General features: G+C 46.1%; 1 protein-coding gene across 4 annotated transcripts in view; it reads right to left on the bottom strand.

The window, feature by feature from the left end:
- Positions 1 to 22,771, bottom strand: part of C5_1H9orf43 (chromosome 5_1 C9orf43 homolog) — a 217,362-nt gene that overhangs the window by 3,443 nt on the left and 191,148 nt on the right. For all 4 annotated transcript variants that reach the window (XM_078642191.1, XM_078642189.1, XM_078642192.1 and 1 more), the window contains exons 13-14: positions 16,896 to 17,038; positions 5,251 to 5,341 (exon numbers count right to left, since the gene is read on the bottom strand). In XM_078642191.1, coding sequence (XP_078498317.1) covers positions 5,251 to 5,341; positions 16,896 to 17,038 — 234 coding nt within the window. The remainder of the gene's footprint in view (positions 1 to 5,250; positions 5,342 to 16,895; positions 17,039 to 22,771) is intronic.

Below are 22,771 nucleotides of genomic sequence, written 5' to 3'. Positions count from 1 at the left end.
TGGAGGGGGGTAGGTACATTTTGTTGTTTTGGAAGTGATGGGGCCCGACCACTTTTAAAGGGGACCAGCCGCCCATGATGCCATCTCAAACAGGATCTGCTGTTAGATTTTAAGGGGCAGTTTAGGGCACTCTATTGATTGTTTTTAATTAACTGTTAATAACACATTGGCGATTCACATTCTCCATTTATACTGTATGTGCGTCATTGATATGGGTCAGACATTAGCAATATTCAATTAAAACAAAAATATAACTATCAAATGTAAAATAATCAATCAGGAGTATCTTACTTACATTGATTTGAATAATATAGAAAGTGCTCTGTTGTGTACCCTGGAGACTACTAAATACTTCAACTTGAGCAATACTATCAGTAGACTGAAAGCCTGGACTATGAGCACCTCGAGTGATGGAACTCTGATCCTCAGGAACTAGGAATGCTTTGTTAAAAGTGGTCACAGTTTACGAGTTGAGTTATATCAAATGCCATGGTGTTTTGCGAAGCGACCTACATACTAATACTAATAGGTTGATTGCAAAATACTGAATCGATATGGGTCACAATTCAACCTAACTCATGAATATTAATGAGGTAGGTTGCAAATTGCAGTCCTCTACAATTCTCCGCCATCACATTTCTGTGATTGATTTGAAATAAAACAGTATTTTTCGTTTTTTTAAATCCAGCACATTTTTCTTAAGAGAAAACAGGATGCATTTGAATTTAAAAAAATGAAAAGATTTACAAACTTTTTTAGATTCAGCAGTGGGGGGAAAACATCAGCGAGGGATACATGGGACTAAATACCATTTTTGACAAAAGGGAGTACATCTTTTGGTTTCCCTTGCACCCCAGACATTCTAATACAGTTCAAAAGCCATCACTACATAACAAAAAACAATGAAAAGGAGTTGTTAGCTGATCGTTTAAAGAGAACCTACCTAGATCTGCCTATGTTATTCAATCGGAGAATGTAAGCAGTTCTAAATCAGTGTTGTAAAATGCATTGGAGCTGTAAACTGATCTTGAGATCCAGGCATCTCTGACAATGGGATACAGGTAAATAGCTCTAAGGTGACTATGGGCCTGATTTAGGATTTAGCGGACAGGGTATTCCGTTGCAAAGGTGAGGGAGTATCCTGGCCAACAAATCCTCGGTCCATCAGTCTCGTTTAAAGATGGGTGGGCCATAAGTATTTTGTTGATGGAGCTCCCATTCCCTCAATCAGTGCAATACTTTCACCAATTGCCAGAAGTGTAGGGACAGTCGGAAGAAGGATATTTTTTTCCTGTCTTACCTTGGAAGGACAGGGGAAAAAATCAACTATGACCCTCAAAGCTTGGAAGAAAACTTTCAGGGTGTGGGTTTCTTCGTTTTTTGTTTTTCAAAAACAAATTCCCACTCATGAATTTGTTTTTGGAAAATACAGAAAACCTTCAAGATGTTTGAATGCCAGCTGTCTTGGCTGACAGTACCATCCATCAAACTTTTTCTGTATCTATGGTGGTTCCCATCAATGTAGAGAGATGTCCTTGGGACTGGGGACATCTCTGAATTTGCTGGACAGAATCAGGCCCTACGTTCACTCTAGTAGAGTATGCAGATGTACTGCCTTGCTGAACCTAAAGCTAGCGGGCCTTTTAGAAAGAAAACATAATGCATGCAGACATTATGCATGCCAAAACCCAACTTACAACAATTTGGTTTCAGTCAGTCTTACCTTTAGCTGGGAAAGGATACGATTGAAATCCCTGAACCTGTCAAAACGGCAGTGTCCTCTAACAATACACGGTTTATAGTGCACACTGAACAGGTGTTCTGAAACAAATCTAGTAGAGTAATGTCATGAATAACAAGAACTCATTGGGATTAAGTCCACTCATAATGAGGGCTTAGTCGCAAAGATACCACTCCTGGCAATTCTCAGTTTCCCCATCACAGGGAATATACCTGTTATCAAATTTAGGTGTGAGGAGACTGACCGGAAACAGACATACCAGTTCCCCACACCTAAATCCGGGGAACTCCCCTATACCCATAAATAAATTCAGCCTCAAACACCACTTTTCCTCACGTAGAGCAGTAAAAATCAGCAATACTGTAACCTTTCCTAATGTTTAAGTCCTGCCTGAGATAGCACATACATGACATTGTGTTACCTTAAAGGAGTTTTGAACCCACCTATTGCTTCCCATTGGTTGGTTCCATCATCACTCTAATCTCCTTGCGTCTTTTTAGTCAGTGCATGCCAGCTTTACTTCCTCTTCTTGTGTTGGTCCTACCCCTGGAGCTGGACCAAGTACTGCTCAGTGTCCTTCCATTGCTCATGCGCTATACGGTACTTTTTTATTTTAGTTATAGCACTCCATAAGAGTGCGTGTGTTTTCAGGTCGTCTCCCCCAGCTCTACATGGTTGCTGCTTCCTTGTTGTGATTTGCTCCATTGTTATTGCCCGGTCATTGTTGCTTTCCCTGTTGTTGTTGCCCTGTGGTTTCTTGCCCCGTTCTTGCTAGCCCGGTCATTTCTTGGCCCGTTTGTTGTTGTTGCCCCATCGTTGCGTACCTCGTCATTCTTGCCCTGCCATTGCTTGCCTGTTACTGGTTTCACAGTAACCACTGCTCACCTACCATTATTGCTTACACCGCCCGCATTCTTTTTACCACCACCTCTCCCTCTACCACGTTTCTGCTTGAACTGCCATCCTACCACTTTGTTGTTGTTAACCAGTCCCATACAGACAGGAAAAACAAGCATTTGCAACGCCACTAGGTTTCTATTAGCTATGCTGTGCAGCAGCATGATTGCTGAAAAGCATGGCCAAAAGTAAATAAATAAATAAAATCACTAGGACATGGTCAACATTGGCTGCACCATAGCGCATTTTTATCTACTTTCAACAACAATACACAGCAGCCGCGCTGCTGTACACCACGGTTTTCAAAACATTGACAAAAGCCAAACAATAGAGCTGTACTACTATACAACATGGCTAAAAAAACTTGCCAGAGTCTATAGATCTGGCATAGGAAAGACCTATTAGCTTTGTCAAAGTTTGTTACATCTATTGGAAAACAGACATATTGTATTCAGTGGCATAAAGCAAAATGATGGGCCGACCTGGCAGAATGTGAAGAGTGGCCTCGAAGTCTACCAAATCTCAGAAATATTTATAGGCCTTGGGCAGAATGGGGCTCCTTTGAAGGGTTTGGTGTCCCTAATGGGTTTGGGCCCATCCTGCGCAGGAGGACTGCAGGGGCCTGTATTATACCCTTGATTGTAATCAATAAAGACTTCGAGTGGGCATTGTGTCAGCCCCTTTCTTGGGATTCAATGACTTTCGTGTCTATCTCAATTCACAGCTTCCAAGTCAATGATCTTCCTCCTTATTTTTATGTTTGTCGCACTCAAGAAACATTTCATGTCTCAGCATGTTTTGATTGGACAGTTTGTATCATTACACTGTTGACACTAGAACCTTTCACTCAAGTGCATGAGCAACTATTTTCTCTCTCCGCTCCCCTACCTTCCTCTGCACTCCCCTACGCTGTTTATGAACTATTAGCCCCCTGAGCGTAAGCCCTGCTCCCTTAAACTCCACCCGCCATTGTACTGGTAAACCACCATCTTTGTATGGATTTTTAATAGTTCCAAGATGGCATCCCCACATGCATGCACACTAAAAGTGGCCATAATGTAATGATTTTTCTTTATTTAAGAAACCATTCAAAGCTAGCCTCCACACCTGGGTGCACATGCACAGTAACTATTTGGGGGAAGACAGAACAAACAAGCATTGGCAAAACAAATGGTGTTTCGGGAAAGACCTGCTGACTATGCCAGTGCTTGTTTACATAGGAAGCTGAAGAAGTGTATTGAAATTTTTTTAACAGGAACACGTCAGCAAAATGTTCTTAATTTGGCTGTTACATTGTTGCTTATGAAAGTGGAGCTAAATGTTACTACATGGTATTTCTTTTGCAGTAATTTGCTTTAAGCGAGCATTTGTTGTCAGCATGGCAACAAATACTGTGCCACTAGAAAAAGAATCCTGCTTTTTTATGATAGGGTTAACGCAGTGATCATGTCAACAGTGCTCATTTTGGAGGAATTTTCCTCTACTAAGGAATGTTGGCAGTGACAATGTTGTGTGATATAATGACATACTGCAGTGACAAGTGGATGCTTACTTGCAGCAATGCAGCCTGGCAGTGTGAGGGCTATTTTACCTTCTCTATAGTATAGCTTCTATTGGAGATTGATTGTGGATTGTATCTTTTGGAAAAATGCTGTTCATGGCCCCAATCATGGAAATGGGGAGGAATATGACATAGCGGTCACAGAATTACCTGTTAAAAAAAGGTCCAAAACAAGGACAGATTTACAGGAGAAGGTAGAATTTGCATGACTTGCCAAATGCACATATTTTACAAACATACAGTCTGGAGACTCGTGCAATTTTGCCTGCTTTCAGGCTTTTGAATGTGGAGTAGGAGCCACAGTGCAACATTCACACTCATTGCACTAAACTAAAGGTAGCCAGGGGTAATTGTTGGTACGTCTCACCCACCTTTCAGTACCCCTGACACTGTCCTTGCTTCCAGTGGAGTAGCTATACGTTGTGCCGCCCGTGGCGGTCCCTGCATTTACCGCCCAGTGACCACATGTGGGGGGGGGGGGCGTGCTGTCGATTCCCACAATGGCCGCCCGCACACCAGCTGCAGGTAAGAGGGGGGGTGAAGGCCGTCGCCCCCCAAAACTCCAGCCACTCCGTGCAAACCGCCCCTGCCCCCCCTTTGCTACGCCACTGCTTGCTTCCAACTGTTCTTCGAAGCCGTGAAAATAGCGGCCAGAATAAAATAGAAAAAATGTTCTCTCATAGCTTGTGATGGCTGTCCCACAGGGGCATTTGGGGGAGTGTCCAAACAGGCTTGGAAGAAGGATGGATTGAGGTTGAGAGGCTGATCTAGTGCTCTCCTACTGCTATGTCTGGCAGTAGAAGAGCAGCAGAGCAGTGTTCAGATCCACATGAGGCATGTCAGGAAAGGCAACTTCAATTTCGCCCTGACCAGCTCAGACTGCAGCCTTCAGGTCTCTGCCTTCTCATCTCTTTGGTCAGCCAATGACAAGGCAGCCACAATCTGCCAGGAACCAATTTAAGAAGGTATAATTCATAATATGCATAATCAGTTTTTAAATCCACATTTCTCTTCCTATAGTTGCGATTCCCAGCTTCCCAGTACCACATACCAGACTCTGCCTTCACAGTATCCTCTTCTTCCACTGGCTTCTTCAGATGGCCTGTTGGATTCTCCTCCTCAGAGAACTCACTCAGCATATCCTAAGAATATGAAAAACACACATAGGGACTTTAGAATAATTTATGATCAAATGAAGGAATCATCAAAAACATGATAAGCCAGTGGACGTGGGGTGGGCGGGTGGCAGATAAGCGCAACCAATGTTTGTGCTTTTTATTTCTCTTCTTGTTTGATTGCTTTACTTTACACTTTTGCCCCCCTATCTGCTGAGCGTGATACTTTCCCCACTTCCTCCATTGCTTCCCAACCCCACTTTATTTTAAATTTTCTTTTCCCGCGTAGGCCAGGCTGTTACTGATTCTGGGTCACTCGCTTCCCCATCTGGTGCTCCATGTCCCTCCCCAAACACTTTTTAAAATATTTTGTTTTGAGGTTTTTTTCCTACAAGATTCAGTCAGCTGCACACTGGTGCTGAACTGCTCGCTTAAACGTACAACGCTCTCTGTCCCTTCCGTTGCAGCATTTTTAAAATATATATTTTTCTTCCAGGGCCTAAACTGCTACCGGGCAGCTTGTTCCTTCCTTTTTGCACTCCTACAAGTCATATATACTTTTCAAATTTACTGTTCTAAAATGGCCGTGTGAGAACAATAAATTAAAGAAGGCAAAATGGCGCCGGTGCACCACAATGCATACGCTTGCATGCATCACGATGTATATGCTTGCATCAGTGACCATATTGGTTTTTCATTAATAGACAACACATTCCAAAATGAACATCCATACATACGCCTATGTTGTCATGCAATAGCAGCCATTTTGGAATCTGACCAAGGCCAAAGGCAATAGCTAACCCGTTTAAAAAGTGAGACCCATTGCCAATGCGAGTCATATTTCTATCAGGCCTAGTGTAAAGAAACTGGTGTGCGATAATCGCCCACTACCCCAGCCCAACAGGCACAGTTTTATGCGTCTAGTCATAGTAACAGTAATCTGAGAGCCCACAAAACGCTGTCTGAATATTCCTGCAAATGAAGAATTACACAGTGAGTGCACATTCTATTCTCTCTAGGGACCGAGAAAAAATGATACACCTGCAGCAATAGCTGGCCATCATGTTTCTCAAATGCTTAAAATATTTATTTTTGTAATCCATATAGAGCCCAATTTTGCACTGTATTGCAAAGCAAACTATTGCTGCAATCTCTGTTAGATTCTTACATTTTTGTACTCCCTACATTTTGCTGATTTTCATAAAAAACCGTCAACAGTAGAGGAAAAAGGGCTCCATTCACAAAACTAACTTTTACACTAAATTAATATGTGCTACTTTGCTTAATGGCATGGTTGTCAATTGAACTTAAAGTAATACTAAAATGAGTTCACACATATCTTAACATCAACAGGGTCACCCCAAAAATCTTTCAGAGAACTGAAGACAAAATGTAATCATCTTCGCAGAGCAAGAAAAATCTAGCAAGGTTTTTAACGCGGACAAAAAACGAAGCAAGAAAGTGGGGTTAAGTTCCTAGACTTTCTACTTATTTACTGGTATATTTGTGAAACCCTCACGCCAAATGGCAATAGGGTGCTCTAAAATGCATAGATATAGTCAACAAAAACTTTAGGAATGTAGGAAATAAATACAAGTTTAAAATAACGTTATTGCAGAATTAAATAGGCAAGCAACCTTATCCAGGCAGAAGGCCACTATGAAGTTGCAGCAAATTCTCGGTAAGCCAACAGCAACAAAATGTATTTAAGCATTTTGTACAATGACAAAAACTCAGAAGTAGAAAGAACAAAACAAGAAAGGAGATGCAACAAACGAGGGGCAACTAGGAGAAAGCCTTGTGCTTTCTGCTTTCCTGCATCTATGAATCTTTGTACAAGTCAAACAGTGTTTTGTGATGTATTTGTAGTAGTTTACTAATGGATCTAAAGACAGAGCCAACAGTTATGCCATTTTGTAGTGAGATCAGCACCTGAATATAAATCTGAGACACCCACAGCTGCAGATTGACTACCCCCGTCATGTGACTCTTTATATGTGGTCACAAACGGTGCGATTCAGTCAAATCGTCTGCCTGCAAATGCAAAATAGCCCTTGATGATGTATGAAAGGTTTAGTAATCGCAATATAAGGTGATCGCTAACATTGTGATTACCTAAAATTGTGGCCACAAATAGGGAATCGCAAATTGCAATTCCCTTAGTACATGTATAAAGCATTTTCCAAATGCAAACTGTGCATTTAGGAAAATGCAATTACCATCGACTTCAACCGACTTCAAGATGTGCATACTTTAAAAAATCCACAAAACTGCATTTTTCAAAGTGCCATGTAGCGCACAGGTGCCCATTGTACATGGGTGCGCTTTACATGGGCACAATTATTTTTCTGGGGGTGCCTTAGGCCCCCAGGCACCCTTAGCTTTGCATTACGAAATTTGCGATTGCCAATTAGGAAATCACAAATTAGCTAAAGCACAACCTTTCAAATCTATGGGCCTTTCAGCCCATAGGCACGAATAGAGTAATATTACCAAATAGCAATTCTCTATTTACTGAATCACTATTAGGTAATATTAAGTAATTGCAAAGTCTTTGGCGATTCCTTACATACATAGCATTTTGCGATTACCAAATAGCGATTTGGTAAAAATCTCTATTTAGTAATCGCAAAATGCCTATTTGATACATGTGGCCCTCAGAGACTAAGGTGAGGCAGTGCAGGTTGCATCACACATTCCTTCACCATTCCGTTGTAAAGCTCAAGAACAAAGTGTGACACACAGGTATCCAGACACTGGACTTCCACTTACCATCTCAGAAATACGTCTGTCACAAAACTTCTTGGTCTATCACCTAAGTCTGACACAGTGGATCACCCAGTTTATCTCTTCATGTCACTCTTTCTGTCCCACTCTCATGTTATCGTAAAAATGACTAATACTCCATTTACTGGTGTAACTCAATAATTTTGTTTCAAGACTTCTGATCTATGTCATACATTTTATTTCTGTCAAACCTGATTTGCACTCATACTAGGCAGAGCCTCATCTGTTGTAAGACACTTTACCCTGACCTGCAGTGTCTGCTAGCACGATTAGGACATATTAGGAATAGGTCTGTGTGCCGTTCTGCCTACTATGAGGCTCTGTAAATCACTTGCCACCCCTCTAGCCCCTTCTCATTGAATTAATACTTTGACTCCAGTGCTTAATTTGTAAAAAAATAAGTGCTGATGCTTAAAAACTCTGGCCGAAAGCCTGCGGCCGGAGTAATGAAATCTTGCTGCACCAAATACCAAAGCAGGACAGTCCACCTCATGTGTCTTTAATCGACTACCAGACACTCCCTGATCCTTTATGGCACTCTTTCAGTTCCTATCTCCCTTTGTGACGGTTTCTCTGCCTGTCTCTTCCTCTGTCTTTCCACTTTGCGTGTTTTTCCTCTCTTGCTCTCGGTCAATGTCTGAAGAGGAAAAATAAGTGCTAGTACCCCCCAAAAAATGCAGGTGGCTCCAACAGGCCCCCACCGATGCAAGACGACCCGACGGACCTACGATGCCGCCGCCCACAACGCACTCAATACCGGCCGGAACCCCGCCTGCTGCCGAGCCACCCCAAGGCGCATCCACGGACCCTTCACCTGCAAAGCCTGTAAATTCACCTGCCTCCGAACCTGCACCGCACCCGCCAAGCCAAGCACCAGCAGCAACCACCTCAAGTGCATCCTGCTCAACACCCGCTCCGTCCACAGACACGCCGTGGAACTCTGGAACCTCCTCGACGCAACATCACCAGACGTCGCCTTCCTCACGGAAACCTGGATGAACGCCTCCTCAGCCCCCGACATCGCCATCGCCATCCCGGACGGGTACAAGATCATCAGGAGGGACTGTGTCAACCAGACCGGAGGAGGCATCGCCATCGTCCACAGGAACACCATCCGCATCACGACCGACTCCAACGACACCTTCGCTGCAGCCGAGCATCTCCACTTCCAGATTCACACCGACCCAAAGACGACCCTCAGAGGCACCCTCGTCTACAGACCCCCGGGACCACGCACACAATTCAGCGAAGACATCACGGACTTCATCAGCCCGCACGCCCTCCCCTCCACTGACTACATCCTCCTTGGAGACCTCAACTTCCACCTGGAGAACAACAAGGACCGCAACACCGCAGCCCTACTGGACAACCTCGCCAACCTCGGACTCAAGCAACTGGTCAACACCCCCACCCACTACGCCGGCCACACGCTGGACCCCGTCTTCTCATCCAGCAAGCACATCACCTTCAGCCACTCCACCGGACTCCACTGGACTGACCACAGCTGCGTCCACTTCAGCTTCAGAAGAACCACAACCCACCACCACCCGCTCCAGGTTCCCCATAGAAGCTGGAGCAAGATCACCGCCGACCAGCTCACCACCTCCCTCAGCCAGAACCCACCTGCCAGCACACCGGACCCCAACGAAGCAGCCCGCAACCTCACGCAGTGGCTGACCGCCTGCGCCGACAACCTCGCACCACTGAAGAACCCTCCCAGCAGACCCAGAAGCAAGAAGGCATCCTGGTTCACCGACGAACTCAAGGACTCCAAGAAGACCTGCCGTACCCTCGAGAAAGCCTGGCTCCTCGACCAGACCACCGACAACATGACCGCCCTCAAACACGCCACCCGCAAGCACCACCAGCTTTTCCGCACCACCAAGAAGGAACGATTGGACATCAATGCCCACGACAGCAAGGAAGTCTTCAGCATCGTCAAGGAGTTCTCCAACCCCAGCACCGGCAACAACGACATCACTCCGTCACAAGACCTCTGCGACTTCCTCGCCTCGTTCTTCCACCGCAAGATCGCCGACATCCACAACAGCTTCAGCGCACCATCCACGCACCCCACCGTCGAACCAACGCCCCCCACCACCACCCTCCACACCTGGACCATGGTGACCACCGAGGACACAGCCAGCACGATGAACACCATCCACTCCGGATCACCGACCGACCCCTGCCCACACCACGTCTTCAACAAGGCCGACTCCACCATCGCACCACAACTCCGGAACATCATCAACACCTCCTTCAACACCGCCACCTTCCCGGAGAGCTGGAAGCACGCCGAGCTCAGCGCCCTACTGAAGAAACCAACAGCGGACCCCACCGACCTCAAGAACTTCCACCCCATCTCGCTCCTCCCTTTTCCTGCAAAAGTCATCGAGAAGATCGTCAACAGACAGCTGTCCGCCTTCCTCGAGACGAACGGATCCCTCGACCCCTCGCAGTCCGGTTTCAGAGCCAACCACAGCACCGAGACCGCCCTCATCGCAGCCACCGACGACATCCGAGCCCTGCTCGACAACGGGGAAACTGCTGCCCTCATCCTCCTGGACCTCTCTGCAGCGTTCGACACTGTCTGCCACCGCACCCTAGTTCAACGCCTCAGCAACATCGGCATCCAAGAGAAGGCACTGGAGTGGATCACCTCGTTCCTCGTCGGAAGAACACAGAGAGTCCGCCTCCCCCCGTTTCGATCCGAGGCCACCGAAGTCATCTGCGGCGTTCCGCAAGGATCTTCACTCAGCCCCACCCTCTTCAACGTCTACATGAGACCTCTTGCAGCCATCGCACGCCAACACAACCTCAACATCATCTCCTACGCCGACGACACCCAGCTGATCTTCTCCCTCACCAGAGACCCCGACACCGCCAGAACCTGCCTACACGAAGGGATGAAAGACGTCGCCGAGTGGATGAAGAACAGCCGCCTGAAACTGAACTCAGACAAGACGGAAGTCCTCATCCTGGGACCATCGCCCTCCGCCTGGGACGACTCCTGGTGGCCCCCCGCCCTGGGCACCGCACCCAAGCCAACCGACCATGCACACAACCTGGGCTTCATCCTGGACTCTTCCCTCTCGATGACCAGACAAGTCAACGCCGTCTCCTCATCGTGCTTCAACACCCTGCGTATGCTCCGAAAGATCTTCTGATGGATCCCGACCGAAACCAGGAAGACGGTCACCCAGGCCCTCGTCACCAGCCGACTGGACTACGGAAACACCCTCTACGCCGGAACCACAGCCAAGCTACAGAAAAAACTCCAACGCATCCAGAACGCCTCCGCCCGACTCATCCTGGACATCCCCCGACGCAGCCACATCTCCGGCCACCAGAAAGACCTGCACTGGCTCCCCGTCAACAAGAGGATCACGTTCCGGCTCCTCACCCACGCACACAAGTCTCTCCACGACCTGAGCCCCAAGAACCTCAACGACCGCCTGACCTTCTACACGCCCACCCGCCAACTACGGTCCACCAGCCTCGCCCTCGCCGCCGTACCACGCATCCGAAGAGCCACCGCCGGAGGAAGATCCTTCTCCTACCTGGCTGCCAAGACATGGAACTCCCTCCCCATCCACCTTCGGCTGACCCAGGACCACCTCGCCTTCAGGAGACAACTCAAGACCTGGCTGTTCGAGCAGTAGCAACCCCCCTCCCCCCAAGCGCCTTGAGACCCTCCCGGGTGAGTAGTGCGCTATACAAGTGTTATGATTGATTGATTGATTGAAATTAAGCACTGTCTAACTCATAAACCTACCGATCGGCTGAGATTAGGATACCTGCGTTATTATGACAGATATATGAAATAGCTTGAATTCTTTTGAGCTTGGTTGCTGCTACCAGTGCTTACACAGTACTTTCTATGAACATGATCAGTGAAAATGACTGAATCCTTCACTTGTTCCTAAATTTGATCAACACATGTTCTATGGCAATGGTGTTTGCATAGAAAAAGTCACAATTTTTCTACTAACATTTAGTAACTCAAACTTGATGCTACAAACTGACCTAAGTATTAATATGTAGGTTTACAAAACAGGGAATTGCACTGGGTCGCAGAATGATCTGAAAATGTATATTCATTAGGCAAGACGCAATTTGGATAAAGAAAACAGCTGTATAAAAAAAGGTTTCCATTTCCAACTAAGGAGTCTGTTTGCAGCCTGAACTGCTGCTGCAACTCATTAATGCATACATTACTGACTCACACTTTAGAGGTAATGCCCAAAACATGCCCCTTCCTAATTGCGATTAGGTAAATATCATACCCCCCATTTTGCGATTCAAAGAAACCTTTTTGAATCACAAAATGGCGACAATACATTGTTAAGATATTTGCAGTCACAAATTCTGTGATTTTGCGAATCGCAGGGTTTGCATCCGCAAAATCCATCAGTATACCTGTTCCATGTTTTCCAAAAACTTTACACCCTTTCTGAAATAATTCCAAATAATCCCAGAATAGAAAGCTTATCAATGAACTGTACCGAACACCAAGTTCATTAACTAACTCGAGTTTCATTTTTACAATTTTTGCATCATTTTTTTAAAATAGATCCTGCACGTGTTTTCGCTTTCATCAGTGCTTGGATTATTTTTTTGGTAGCTAAATCCTATGTTGTCATCTTTGTAGGCACAAGCAAGCATTCTGGAGCCACATAACTATCTGCAAAAAGATCTGAAGAGATCTGGGGTATGCAATAATGCAGCAACAACTACTGTATAAGATAAGTCGGCCCCATTTTATCTGCATAATTTATCAAACTCTACCTCTCTTTTTCATGAACAGCACTGCTTACATATTTATTGACTGTGTTTTAAATTCCTCCGTATCAATTCAATATCGAACTATGGTTCTTCCATCTATCCCTCGTTCTCTTGGTCTTGGTAATCAAAGCTCCTTCTCACCCATAAGTTCCTCCTCTTCTCTTAGATTTGATCGCTATCACATTTGTTCATGTGATCATTTTGCCCTTCACTCGGCAATGTTCTCTTGGCAATAGTTTCACCCGGCCATGCCACTGACGAAGTTTATGGGGCTCTGTTCCCGTATCTTGGGAGCACCCGCAGCAGCTGCAACTCCAGAGCGATACAAAAGGGGATGATGGACGGAGCGTTTGAACAAATCAAACACTCACCCCCAGTCAACTGATCTGGGTTTAATCCATCACCATTCTTTAGTTCACTCAGCCACCCCAGTTCAGACATGGCTATATGCAAATCAGTCTGACCCTGTGCCTTATGGGAACAGTCCAGCCCGAACTGCCAAGCCATGTCTTCCCTGGACCGGAAACAAGCATCCTGGGACCGGTTTCGGATTCATAATCCTCATCAGCCAGGCTATCTTGAATCCAGTGGCCAAGTGAACAAGGGACTCACGTCTGAGTATACCCTGCCACACTTAGGGCGAACAAAGCGATACAAAAGGGGATGATGGACGGAGCGTTTGAACAAATCAAACACTCACCCCCAGTCAACTGATCTGGGTTTAATCCATCACCATTCTTTAGTTCACTCAGCCACCCCAGTTCAGACATGGCTATATGCAAATCAGTCTGACCCTGTGCCTTATGGGAACAGTCCAGCCCGAACTGCCAAGCCATGTCTTCCCTGGACCGGAAACAAGCATCCTGGGACCGGTTTCGGATTCATAATCCTCATCAGCCAGGCTATCTTGAATCCAGTGGCCAAGTGAACAAGGGACTCACGTCTGAGTATACCCTGCCACACTTAGGGCGAACAAAGCGATACAAAAGGGGATGATGGACAGAGCGTTTGAACAAATCAAACACTCACCCCCAGTCAACTGATCTGGGTTTAATCCATCACCATTCTTTAGTTCACTCAGCCACCCCAGTTCATACATGGCTATATGCAAATCAGTCTGACCCTGTGCCTTATGGGAACAGTCCAGCCCGAACTGCCAAGCCATGTCTTCCCTGGACCGGAAACAAGCATCCTGGGACCGGTTTCGGATTCATAATCCTCATCAGCCAGGCTATCTTGAATCCAGTGGCCAAGTGAACAAGGGACTCACGTCTGAGTATACCCTGCCACACTTAGGGCGAACAAAGCGATACAAAAGGGGATGATGGACGGAGCGTTTGAACAAACCAAACACTCACCCCCAGTCAACTGATCTGGGTTTAATCCATCACCATTCTTTAGTTCACTCAGCCACCCCAGTTCAGACATGGCTATATGCAAATCAGTCTGACCCTGTGCCTTATGGGAACAGTCCAGCCCGAACTGCCAAGCCATGTCTTCCCTGGACCGGAAACAAGCATCCTGGGACCGGTTTCGGATTCATAATCCTCATCAGCCAGGCTATCTTGAATCCAGTGGCCAAGTGAACAAGGGACTCACGTCTGAGTATACCCTGCCACACTTAGGGCGAACAAAGCGATACAAAAGGGGATGATGGAAGGAGACATTTGAACAAATCAAACACTCACCCCCAGTCAACTGATCTGGGTTTAATCCATCCCCATTCTTTAGTTCACTCAGCCACCCCAGTTCAGACATGGCTATATGCAAATCAGTCTGACCCTGTGCCTTATGGGAACAGTCCAGCCCGAACTGCCAAGCCATGTCTTCCCTGGACCGGAAACAAGCATCCTGGGACCGGTTTCGGATTCATAATCCTCATCAGCCAGGCTATCTTGAATCCAGTGGCCAAGTGAACAAGGGACTCACGTCTGAGTATACCCTGCCACACTTAGGGCGAACAGGTGGCTGAGTGAACTAAAGAATGGTGATTGATTAAACCCAGATCAGTTGACTGGGGGTGAGTGTTTGATTTGTTCAAACGCTCCGTCCATCATCCCCTTTTGTATCCCTTTGTTCGCCCTAAGTGTGGCAGGGTATACTCAGACGTGAGTCCCTTGTTCACTTGGCCACTGGATTCAAGATAGCCTGGCTGATGAGGATTATGAATCCGAAACCGGTCCCAGGATGCTTGTTTCCGGTCCAGGGAAGACATGGCTTGGCAGTTCGGGGTGGACTGTTCCCATAAGGCACAGGGTCAGACTGATTTGCATATAGCCATGTCTGAACTGGGGTGGCTGAGTGAACTAAAGAATGGTGATGGATTAAACCCAGATCAGTTGACTGGGGGTGAGTGTTTGATTTGTTCAAACGCTCCGTCCATCATCCCCTTTTGTATCGCAACTCCAGAGCCAGCACACTGGTGCTTCAGGAATTCGGGCCGAACCGCACTCTGCGTCGGTTGGCTGCCAAGCAACCCCTTGGGTAGGGCGGCTAGCCGAGGTCACCGAATCGGCTCTTTGAGGTAGGCAACCCCAAAGCTCACCACCAGGCTGTCACGAACAGGGTGAGGGAAAGGGCTTCATCCCTCTCAGCTCTCCCCTCCTGTCCCTCCAGAACCACACAGGCAGGCCAGCGCTGCATGAGCTGTCGGTACACGAGAGCGATGTTCCTGCACTTTCTCCAAGCAAGAGGGAAGAAAAGGCAGCACTCCACAAGTGCTTTCTGCAAATCACCAAAGCGCTCACCATGCGCTATATTTTCCCATCAATAGGGCAGGCTACAAAAGCCCTGGGAGATCACTGGGGTCCCGAGGAGGAAGCACGCTCAGGCCAGTACATAGATATAGAGTCCAGGTGGGGGTTCCCTGGCAGCACAGCAATCCCCTAGGGCAGCATACAGAACCAGCAGCGTATGGTCACAAGTCCAGGCAGTGTCTTCACATATTCATGCGGTCACAGCCCCTGTATTTATAGTGCGAAAGTCTTTGTTCTGGGGGCACTTCAAACACATATTACAAGTGCACAACACCCCCATTCACATTGTAATCTCTGGGCCCAGACACACCACAGGGGGCGGAGACAGCATTGTAGAAGGCAGGCACAGCCCTATTAAGGAGCAGGTGCAACTCCTCCCACCACTCCAAATGCAGACCAGGCCTATTCAGGTGCAAGGGAATCTCCTTCCGCTACTCTAAATTCAGCCACGGTCTATTCAGCCTACCGCTGCATCACCCAGGAAAGGCAGAATACACCTCAACCCCCCTTGTGACTGTCTAGAGTGAATGCACATCCCCTCTCTCCTGTCAGTCAAAACCAGATGGTCAATACACATCCAGGCAGGGCACATATCAGTGAATTCCCAATGCAAGCCTATTCTGAAGGATGCCGCACAGCAGTGAAAAACAAAATAGGCTGCTTGTCCCTACCAGGAAATGCCACAAAGTTAAGGCACATGTCCTACCTTTTACCTACGCCGCCACCTGCCCATAGGGCTAGCTAGGGCCTACGTTAAGAGTGACCTAGATGTAGTAAAAGGGGAGTTTGGACGTGGCAACCACTTGCAATGCCACGTCACTGCTGCAGTGAACTGCGTGTTGAAGCACTGCAGTGTCAACGGCCTGAGACAGGTTTGAGAGGCTACTTCGGTAGGTGGCACAAGCAGCGCTGCAAGCCCATTAGTAGCATTTCATTTACAGGCCCTGTGTATATGGGATACAATTGTACTAGGGACTTACAGGTAAATTAAATATGCCAAACATGTGTGGACCAATCTTACCCAGTTTACAAGAGAGAGCACATGTACTTTAGCACTGATCAGCAGTGGTAAAGTGCCCAGAGTCATAAAACCACCAACAACATGTCAGAAAAAAACACAGGAGGAAGGCAACAAGTTCTGGGATGACCCTGCAAAAAGGGCCAAGTCCAGCACTTGACTAGGAGCTAGGCAGCAAAGCTGGTATCATTATTTTTTAATCCTACTGAGCCACAGCAGTCTTAGAAGGACTTACCATGTTTATTGGTAGTTCCGTGCTTAGCAAAGGGGTGGTTTCTAGAGATTGGATGTCCTTGGATTCCCCAGATACTGGAGTAAATCCAGAGGAACATATCTTGCTGCCATCGGAAGACACCTCTTCTTTGGATATTGTGGAACCTGTAAAAAAAAAAGTAATGTAAGGAGGATATGCTGAAACGTCCCAGCACTCTGTGAAAAATAACGGCGACAAAGCTAACATACTTCATGATGCTCCAGCGCACAGTTTAAAGTTTGGAACTGAATTTAGGGAGCTCACAGTCAAGGTTAGAACGTTTCGTCCTCCCTGAACTCTTTTGTGAGGTCAAGGTAAAACGACAAAACTCTTTTTGGGTCCAGTAGGTGGAGACGCTCCTTTTCCTCAGACGGGAACAGTCCAGCTCGAACTCCCACGCCAGGTCCTCCCTGGCCTGGAAACAAGCATCCTAGGACCGGTTGCAGGATTTTAGCCCTTATCAGCCAGGATAGCTTGACTCCAGTGGCATGGAGAGCACGGAACCCACGTCTGGGCATACCCGTCCCACTCGGGGTGACAAATGCAAAAAGAACAATTGATGGTCAGAATGCAGAACAATATCATACATTTACCCCAGTACAGAGATCTGGGTCTAAATCCATATATTTTTTGCTCACCATGCCATTCCAGTTTGGACACTTCATAAGCAGGGAGCAGGCCTTATTTATGCCATCTGCCTTATTTAGAGTTTTGCAGATGGGATACTTTGTAAAAATGTTGACCTCCTCCGTATTACAAGTGCCACAGGTTATAATGAAATTGTAATACAGTGGACGGGACATCCTCCACATTTATGACGGAGTATCCCGTCTTCCAAACTCTAAAACTCTGCTTTTGGGATCTATTCTCGATAAGGAAGGTAACACAACCACCACTAGGTGTCACCCTTGGACCACAGAATGGCATCACATCGTGCTTTGACTTGCGTCCCACAAAAGCTTCTGACTAGTATGCTGATGTCCTAGTAGAGGAATATTTACAGGCCCCTTATGGTGTCCCTCTATACTAGCGTGTATTACTATTAACCGTGGGCGGAGAACTCCGCTCTGCCCCTGGAGTGTGCAGAGTTTAACACAATTTAAGTAAAGAAAACCTCTTACCTTAGCTGCTGCGTCCCTGGGCTGCCCTCCTTCTCTTCATCACATTCTTGGTCAAAACTGCGCATGCGTGGTCGCCCATACATGCGCGGACGACCGCGCATGCACAGTTTTGACCAAGAACGCGAAACATCAAATGTTTACACAAAGCACCTGTGTTTTAATATTTTAATTTGTGCTATGCCCTTCATATCCCACTATTGAAACATAAGCATGTGGCTAAAGTGATGGCTACAAAGAACACAGTTCTGAAGGTCAACAGTCGCGACTGGTAATTGTTGAACTTTTGTTAACTGCGCTATCCTACCACAATCACAGCAAGTATTACTATTGAGTAAATCTAGGTTATATCATCCTGAGCTCTTTTACCACTACACATTCATTAGTTTTCATGACTTATCTCTCTTATAAAGAACTAGTTCTGGGTAATCTCTCTTACACCTAAACCAGTATTTCAGAGAGTCTGAGTCTCACTAAAACAGCAGCCGCTCTCTGGTAAGTCAGAACGTTTGTTGATCCAGATAGTGGACTAAGAAATTAAGGCTATCAGGTGGACCCAAAGAAGAATGATCTTCAGAATAAATATAGCTGACCCCTCTATCCCTGAAACTGATAAGAATGGAACACAAGAAGGAAGACACGCTTATTGCCGGTAACTCCACCTCCTTCATGGATGCACAAGCGGATGAACATAATTTGTAAATGGGTGCCAACAACCTTGACTGTGAGACATAACAGAAAAGAGCAGGGTTTCAGGTGTGAGGCAAAATCTGGGCACACTGCTAGGTTGGCGCACAGTTAGACGTTTGAAGGCAAAAAGGTGCATGCAGATGAGAGGCAAAGCCCTGTAACCCCTCACGATGTGTTTTGGGGACACACCAAGTAAAAGAAAAACAAATTCTGCAGCACACTTATAGGAAAATTAGAGTTAAGGCGATGTCTCAATGGACATAAAGTTCAAAGTTCAAGGGCGAAGAAGTTGTCCACAATAGTAAAGAATCTTCTTTTATTGTTCATACATGAGCCAGCCGACACGTGTTACGTCGCAAGAAACCACACTGTTTCCGCGACTCCTCAGGGCTGGGGAGGATACAAAATAACGGATGGAGTATACAATGAAACAGAATGAAACATGTTGTAATGGTGACTGTATAAGGTGTGGAGTTGTGGGGTGAGTAAAAAGCAGTGAGAAGTTAAATATTGATGTTTTTTGTGGATGCACACAATACCGCCCAAACACCGAATAAGAGTAAACACGTACAGTGTAGTGGAATGGGTGGATCGACAGTGTCTACAAATGTGATGTCTAACACAATAATATAGGTTGCATTTAAAACATTTCTATCGGTGACGCACAGAGAAGGAAAAAGTGAGTAGGGTACATTGAATGGGGAAGTAAGTGGAATTCCAGGTCAAAATTGAGAACGGGGGTGTGCATCCTACCTGTAGGAGTGAAGGTATAGGATCAGCAGGTCTATGATGCCCGAGAGGGGAAATTAAGGGGGGGGGGGGGGGGGGGGAAGAGAAAAAAAAAAAAAAAAACGTCACACGGTGTTCTGACGTAGATCAGTGTTGTGATCAAATTACGTGAGAACGGGTGTCCCGGGCAGGGGCACGTGAAATGGACGGAGAAAGAATGGAAAAGAGAAGATGGAATTCTCACCGCGGTGCCGGTGATAATTCCGACCCGGCTCCGCTCGAGACCGGGTAATGTTGAAATCGGACACGGATATCACAGAATGGAGCGATGTTTATCGAGCAGTAATGTGATGATCCTGGGGACAGGGAAAAGGTCTCATAAGTGGTAGAAATAAGTAAGTAAAACAGAGCGAGCACCTTTCTTGTAAGTGTACCCATGTATCAAAAGGAAATGGGTATGTGGCTCACCTTAGTTGAAAACCTTGATGAGGACACGGTTTCTCAAAGTAGGAGTATTGATGCTGGACTAAAAGTCTGTGTCTTCAGAGTTGAAGGCAAGTGGCCTTACAGGTCAGTATGTCCCTGTAGGGATCCGTAGTCATCAAAAAATGGACAATCCACATCGAAGCCGAAGTGGAGGAATTCGAGTTGACAGGGGGACAAAAGAATAAAATAAAGCAATCAGGGTGAAGGTCCTTGTATTAGACCTTCCTTGAGCATTGGTAACAGGAAATTAATCAGTGGATTCGTCCACCCCAACGAAAATTTCAATTTTAAAAAGTAGTCGCTAGAAAACAGTAGATTACATAGAGAACGCTCAATTATATCATACTGGTCAAAGGCTATTGTTACTAGCAAATGCACCTATAAGGGTGATTCAATATCTAAGAAATGCCTCCGAGGCTCGCGTTATCAAGGCGAGTCTGCTTAAGTAGAGGTGCTTGGGTCTCATTCTAGAATGAAAGACCCTTTTACCCGTTAAATTGCATTGCTCTGCATTGCAAAGTTTAGAAAGAAGTCTCAGAGACCCTTGGTGGGTTTAGACAATATAGGAAACCCTGAATGAAGCTACAATAAAGCATTAACTCTAGGAGAGTAACTTACCCGAGGTGCGGGGATGGTTCGGCGGTGACTCTTTCGAGTCTGCGTTTCTATTCCGGGTGCGGTCACGTGTCCCCGTACCCGGAAGTGAATTTATAGTCTTGAACCTGCCGGGTCCCGGATGTCGGTAAGTAGAGCGTTGCCTCTGTTAATCCAACATTTCAATCGTGCGCGAAAAAATTTAAAAAAAACAGCTGCAGTAAAGGGACTATGATCGAGAATGTAAATTCGAGAAATTATATGAGTATGAGTTGTTTAGTGAGTTGAAGTAGCATCAGTACTGGTGAAACAGAAAATCGGTGTATATCTTAATGCATGCACAATGTTCTAAGGAACAAGTGAACAATAGTGACCGCATATTTAGATCAATTTAGAGAGATTCACATATTGTCGCAGAGCAAAAATCAAATTTACTGAATGTGATGGTACTGAATAACATTTTCGTGACATTATATATGAAGGGTGCATTATCATAGAGCAAAAAATCAAATATTACTAAGTGTGATGGTAGTAGATGACATTCTCGTGCTATATATACGAAGGATGCATTAGTATTCAATCTACACGCTTAATGATTCACATTTTTCCTCCTTTGTGGAAAGTCTTTTCTAAATAAAATAAAGAGCGGAGACTTTGAGAGAGAATCCCCTCAGCGTATGATACGTGAATAAGTAAACCCTCAAGTAGAGCTCAAAGGGAGTCTAGGGATTAATTAGACATTAAGTTAAGTTGTCTAGTCACAGCTCACCCACAAGGAAATATATTGCAGGAATTTTGTAACTGGAATAGTTAAGTAAGGTAATGTTTACTTAAAGGGGATATGATCTTATATAGGAGACACATTGCTTTAATCACCCAAGAAATATTGCATCTCGTGATCAAAATTCAATCCGTGGTCGACGCTCCGTAAGCGGAGAATCCACGTCGTTTCTAAGCGTCTAAGTTTGAGTTCCCGGTTACCACCCCTAACTCCTAGAGGTACAGTGTCTATCCCGTAAAAGGATACCGTTTTGTCAAGGTTCTGGTCCGAGCATGCAGCCGCATGCAAGGCCACAGGATATCTGGGATCCTGTTTTTTTTTTTTTTTTTTTTTTTTTTTTTTGAAAACCTTTATTGTACAGAGAGAGCTCACAAATACGGGCCTACAACCCACCGGGCTGGCCACCACAGAGCCGAATGTCAGGAGCAATGCACAGAGTATCACAGTATACAAAGGCAAAGAAACAGGAGAAATAACAAGCATCTTAGAGCAGTCACAGGAGATAAGAATTAGAAAGGTAGTTTTCTTATTTTTTAAAGGACGGGTTAGGGAGTACAGGAGTATGGCGGGCCGAGAAACAAACCAGAGGGGTGGGGCCGCGGCGGGCAGCAACACAACGATCGTAAAAAACACAGGAGAAACAAATACGAAATAGGCATACCAATAAGCACCGGTCAAAACAACGGACATGAGGAAAGGCCACTGCACACATCGTCCAATGCCCGCCCACCGCAGCTACCACCCGTCCCACCGAACAGCACAGAAAGGGACCCAAATACAAAAACAATACGAAACGTACCCCCAATAAAAGAAGAGAACCCCACATAAGGGGGGGGGGGGAAGGGAAAGGGGAAGAAGGAAAAGGAAGGGACTCTTACCCAAACACCCGCCCCCGGGCGACGAAACAGGAAAACAATAACCCGGTACAAAATAGACATTAAAAATAAAAAAAACACACCCAGCAAATCAGAATCATCGTGATACCGGAAAAATACCACAGAAAGACACCAGGGGGACAGACGACGAGACAGAGCCCCGAAAGAGGGGATACACAAGGGCCATAGAACCAAAAAGGGAGAAGAAAGGAGGAAAAAGACCCCCCAAAAACAGCAACAGACCCCCCCACCCACCCCACAAGCCCACCCTACACCCCTGCAGAAGGCTACGGCCAACCCCCCAGCAGCGTGCCTGTCGCCCTAAATAGAACCCGAAATATAGAAGAAAGAAACAAGGTAGAAACAAAGGCAAAAGAGAAGGGCCAGGGAAAGGAGGGAACATTACACACGGGAGAGGGCGAAAAAACAGTATTATCTGCAACCATCCCACCACCTGTGAAAAGGGGAGAGGCAGAGCCCACGGGAAGTTAACGATATCAGGATAAGTTTCAGGAGTCCCACGAAGTTACGCAACATCACAACAGCACATGTCGGTCATAGATCAAAAACAAGACTACCGCATAT

This window comes from Lissotriton helveticus, chromosome 5_1, assembly GCF_964261635.1.
Source record: "Lissotriton helveticus chromosome 5_1, aLisHel1.1, whole genome shotgun sequence".
In the NCBI taxonomy this organism is placed as follows: Eukaryota; Metazoa; Chordata; class Amphibia; order Caudata; family Salamandridae; genus Lissotriton; species Lissotriton helveticus.
This window is presented reverse-complemented; position numbering and strand designations above follow the sequence as displayed.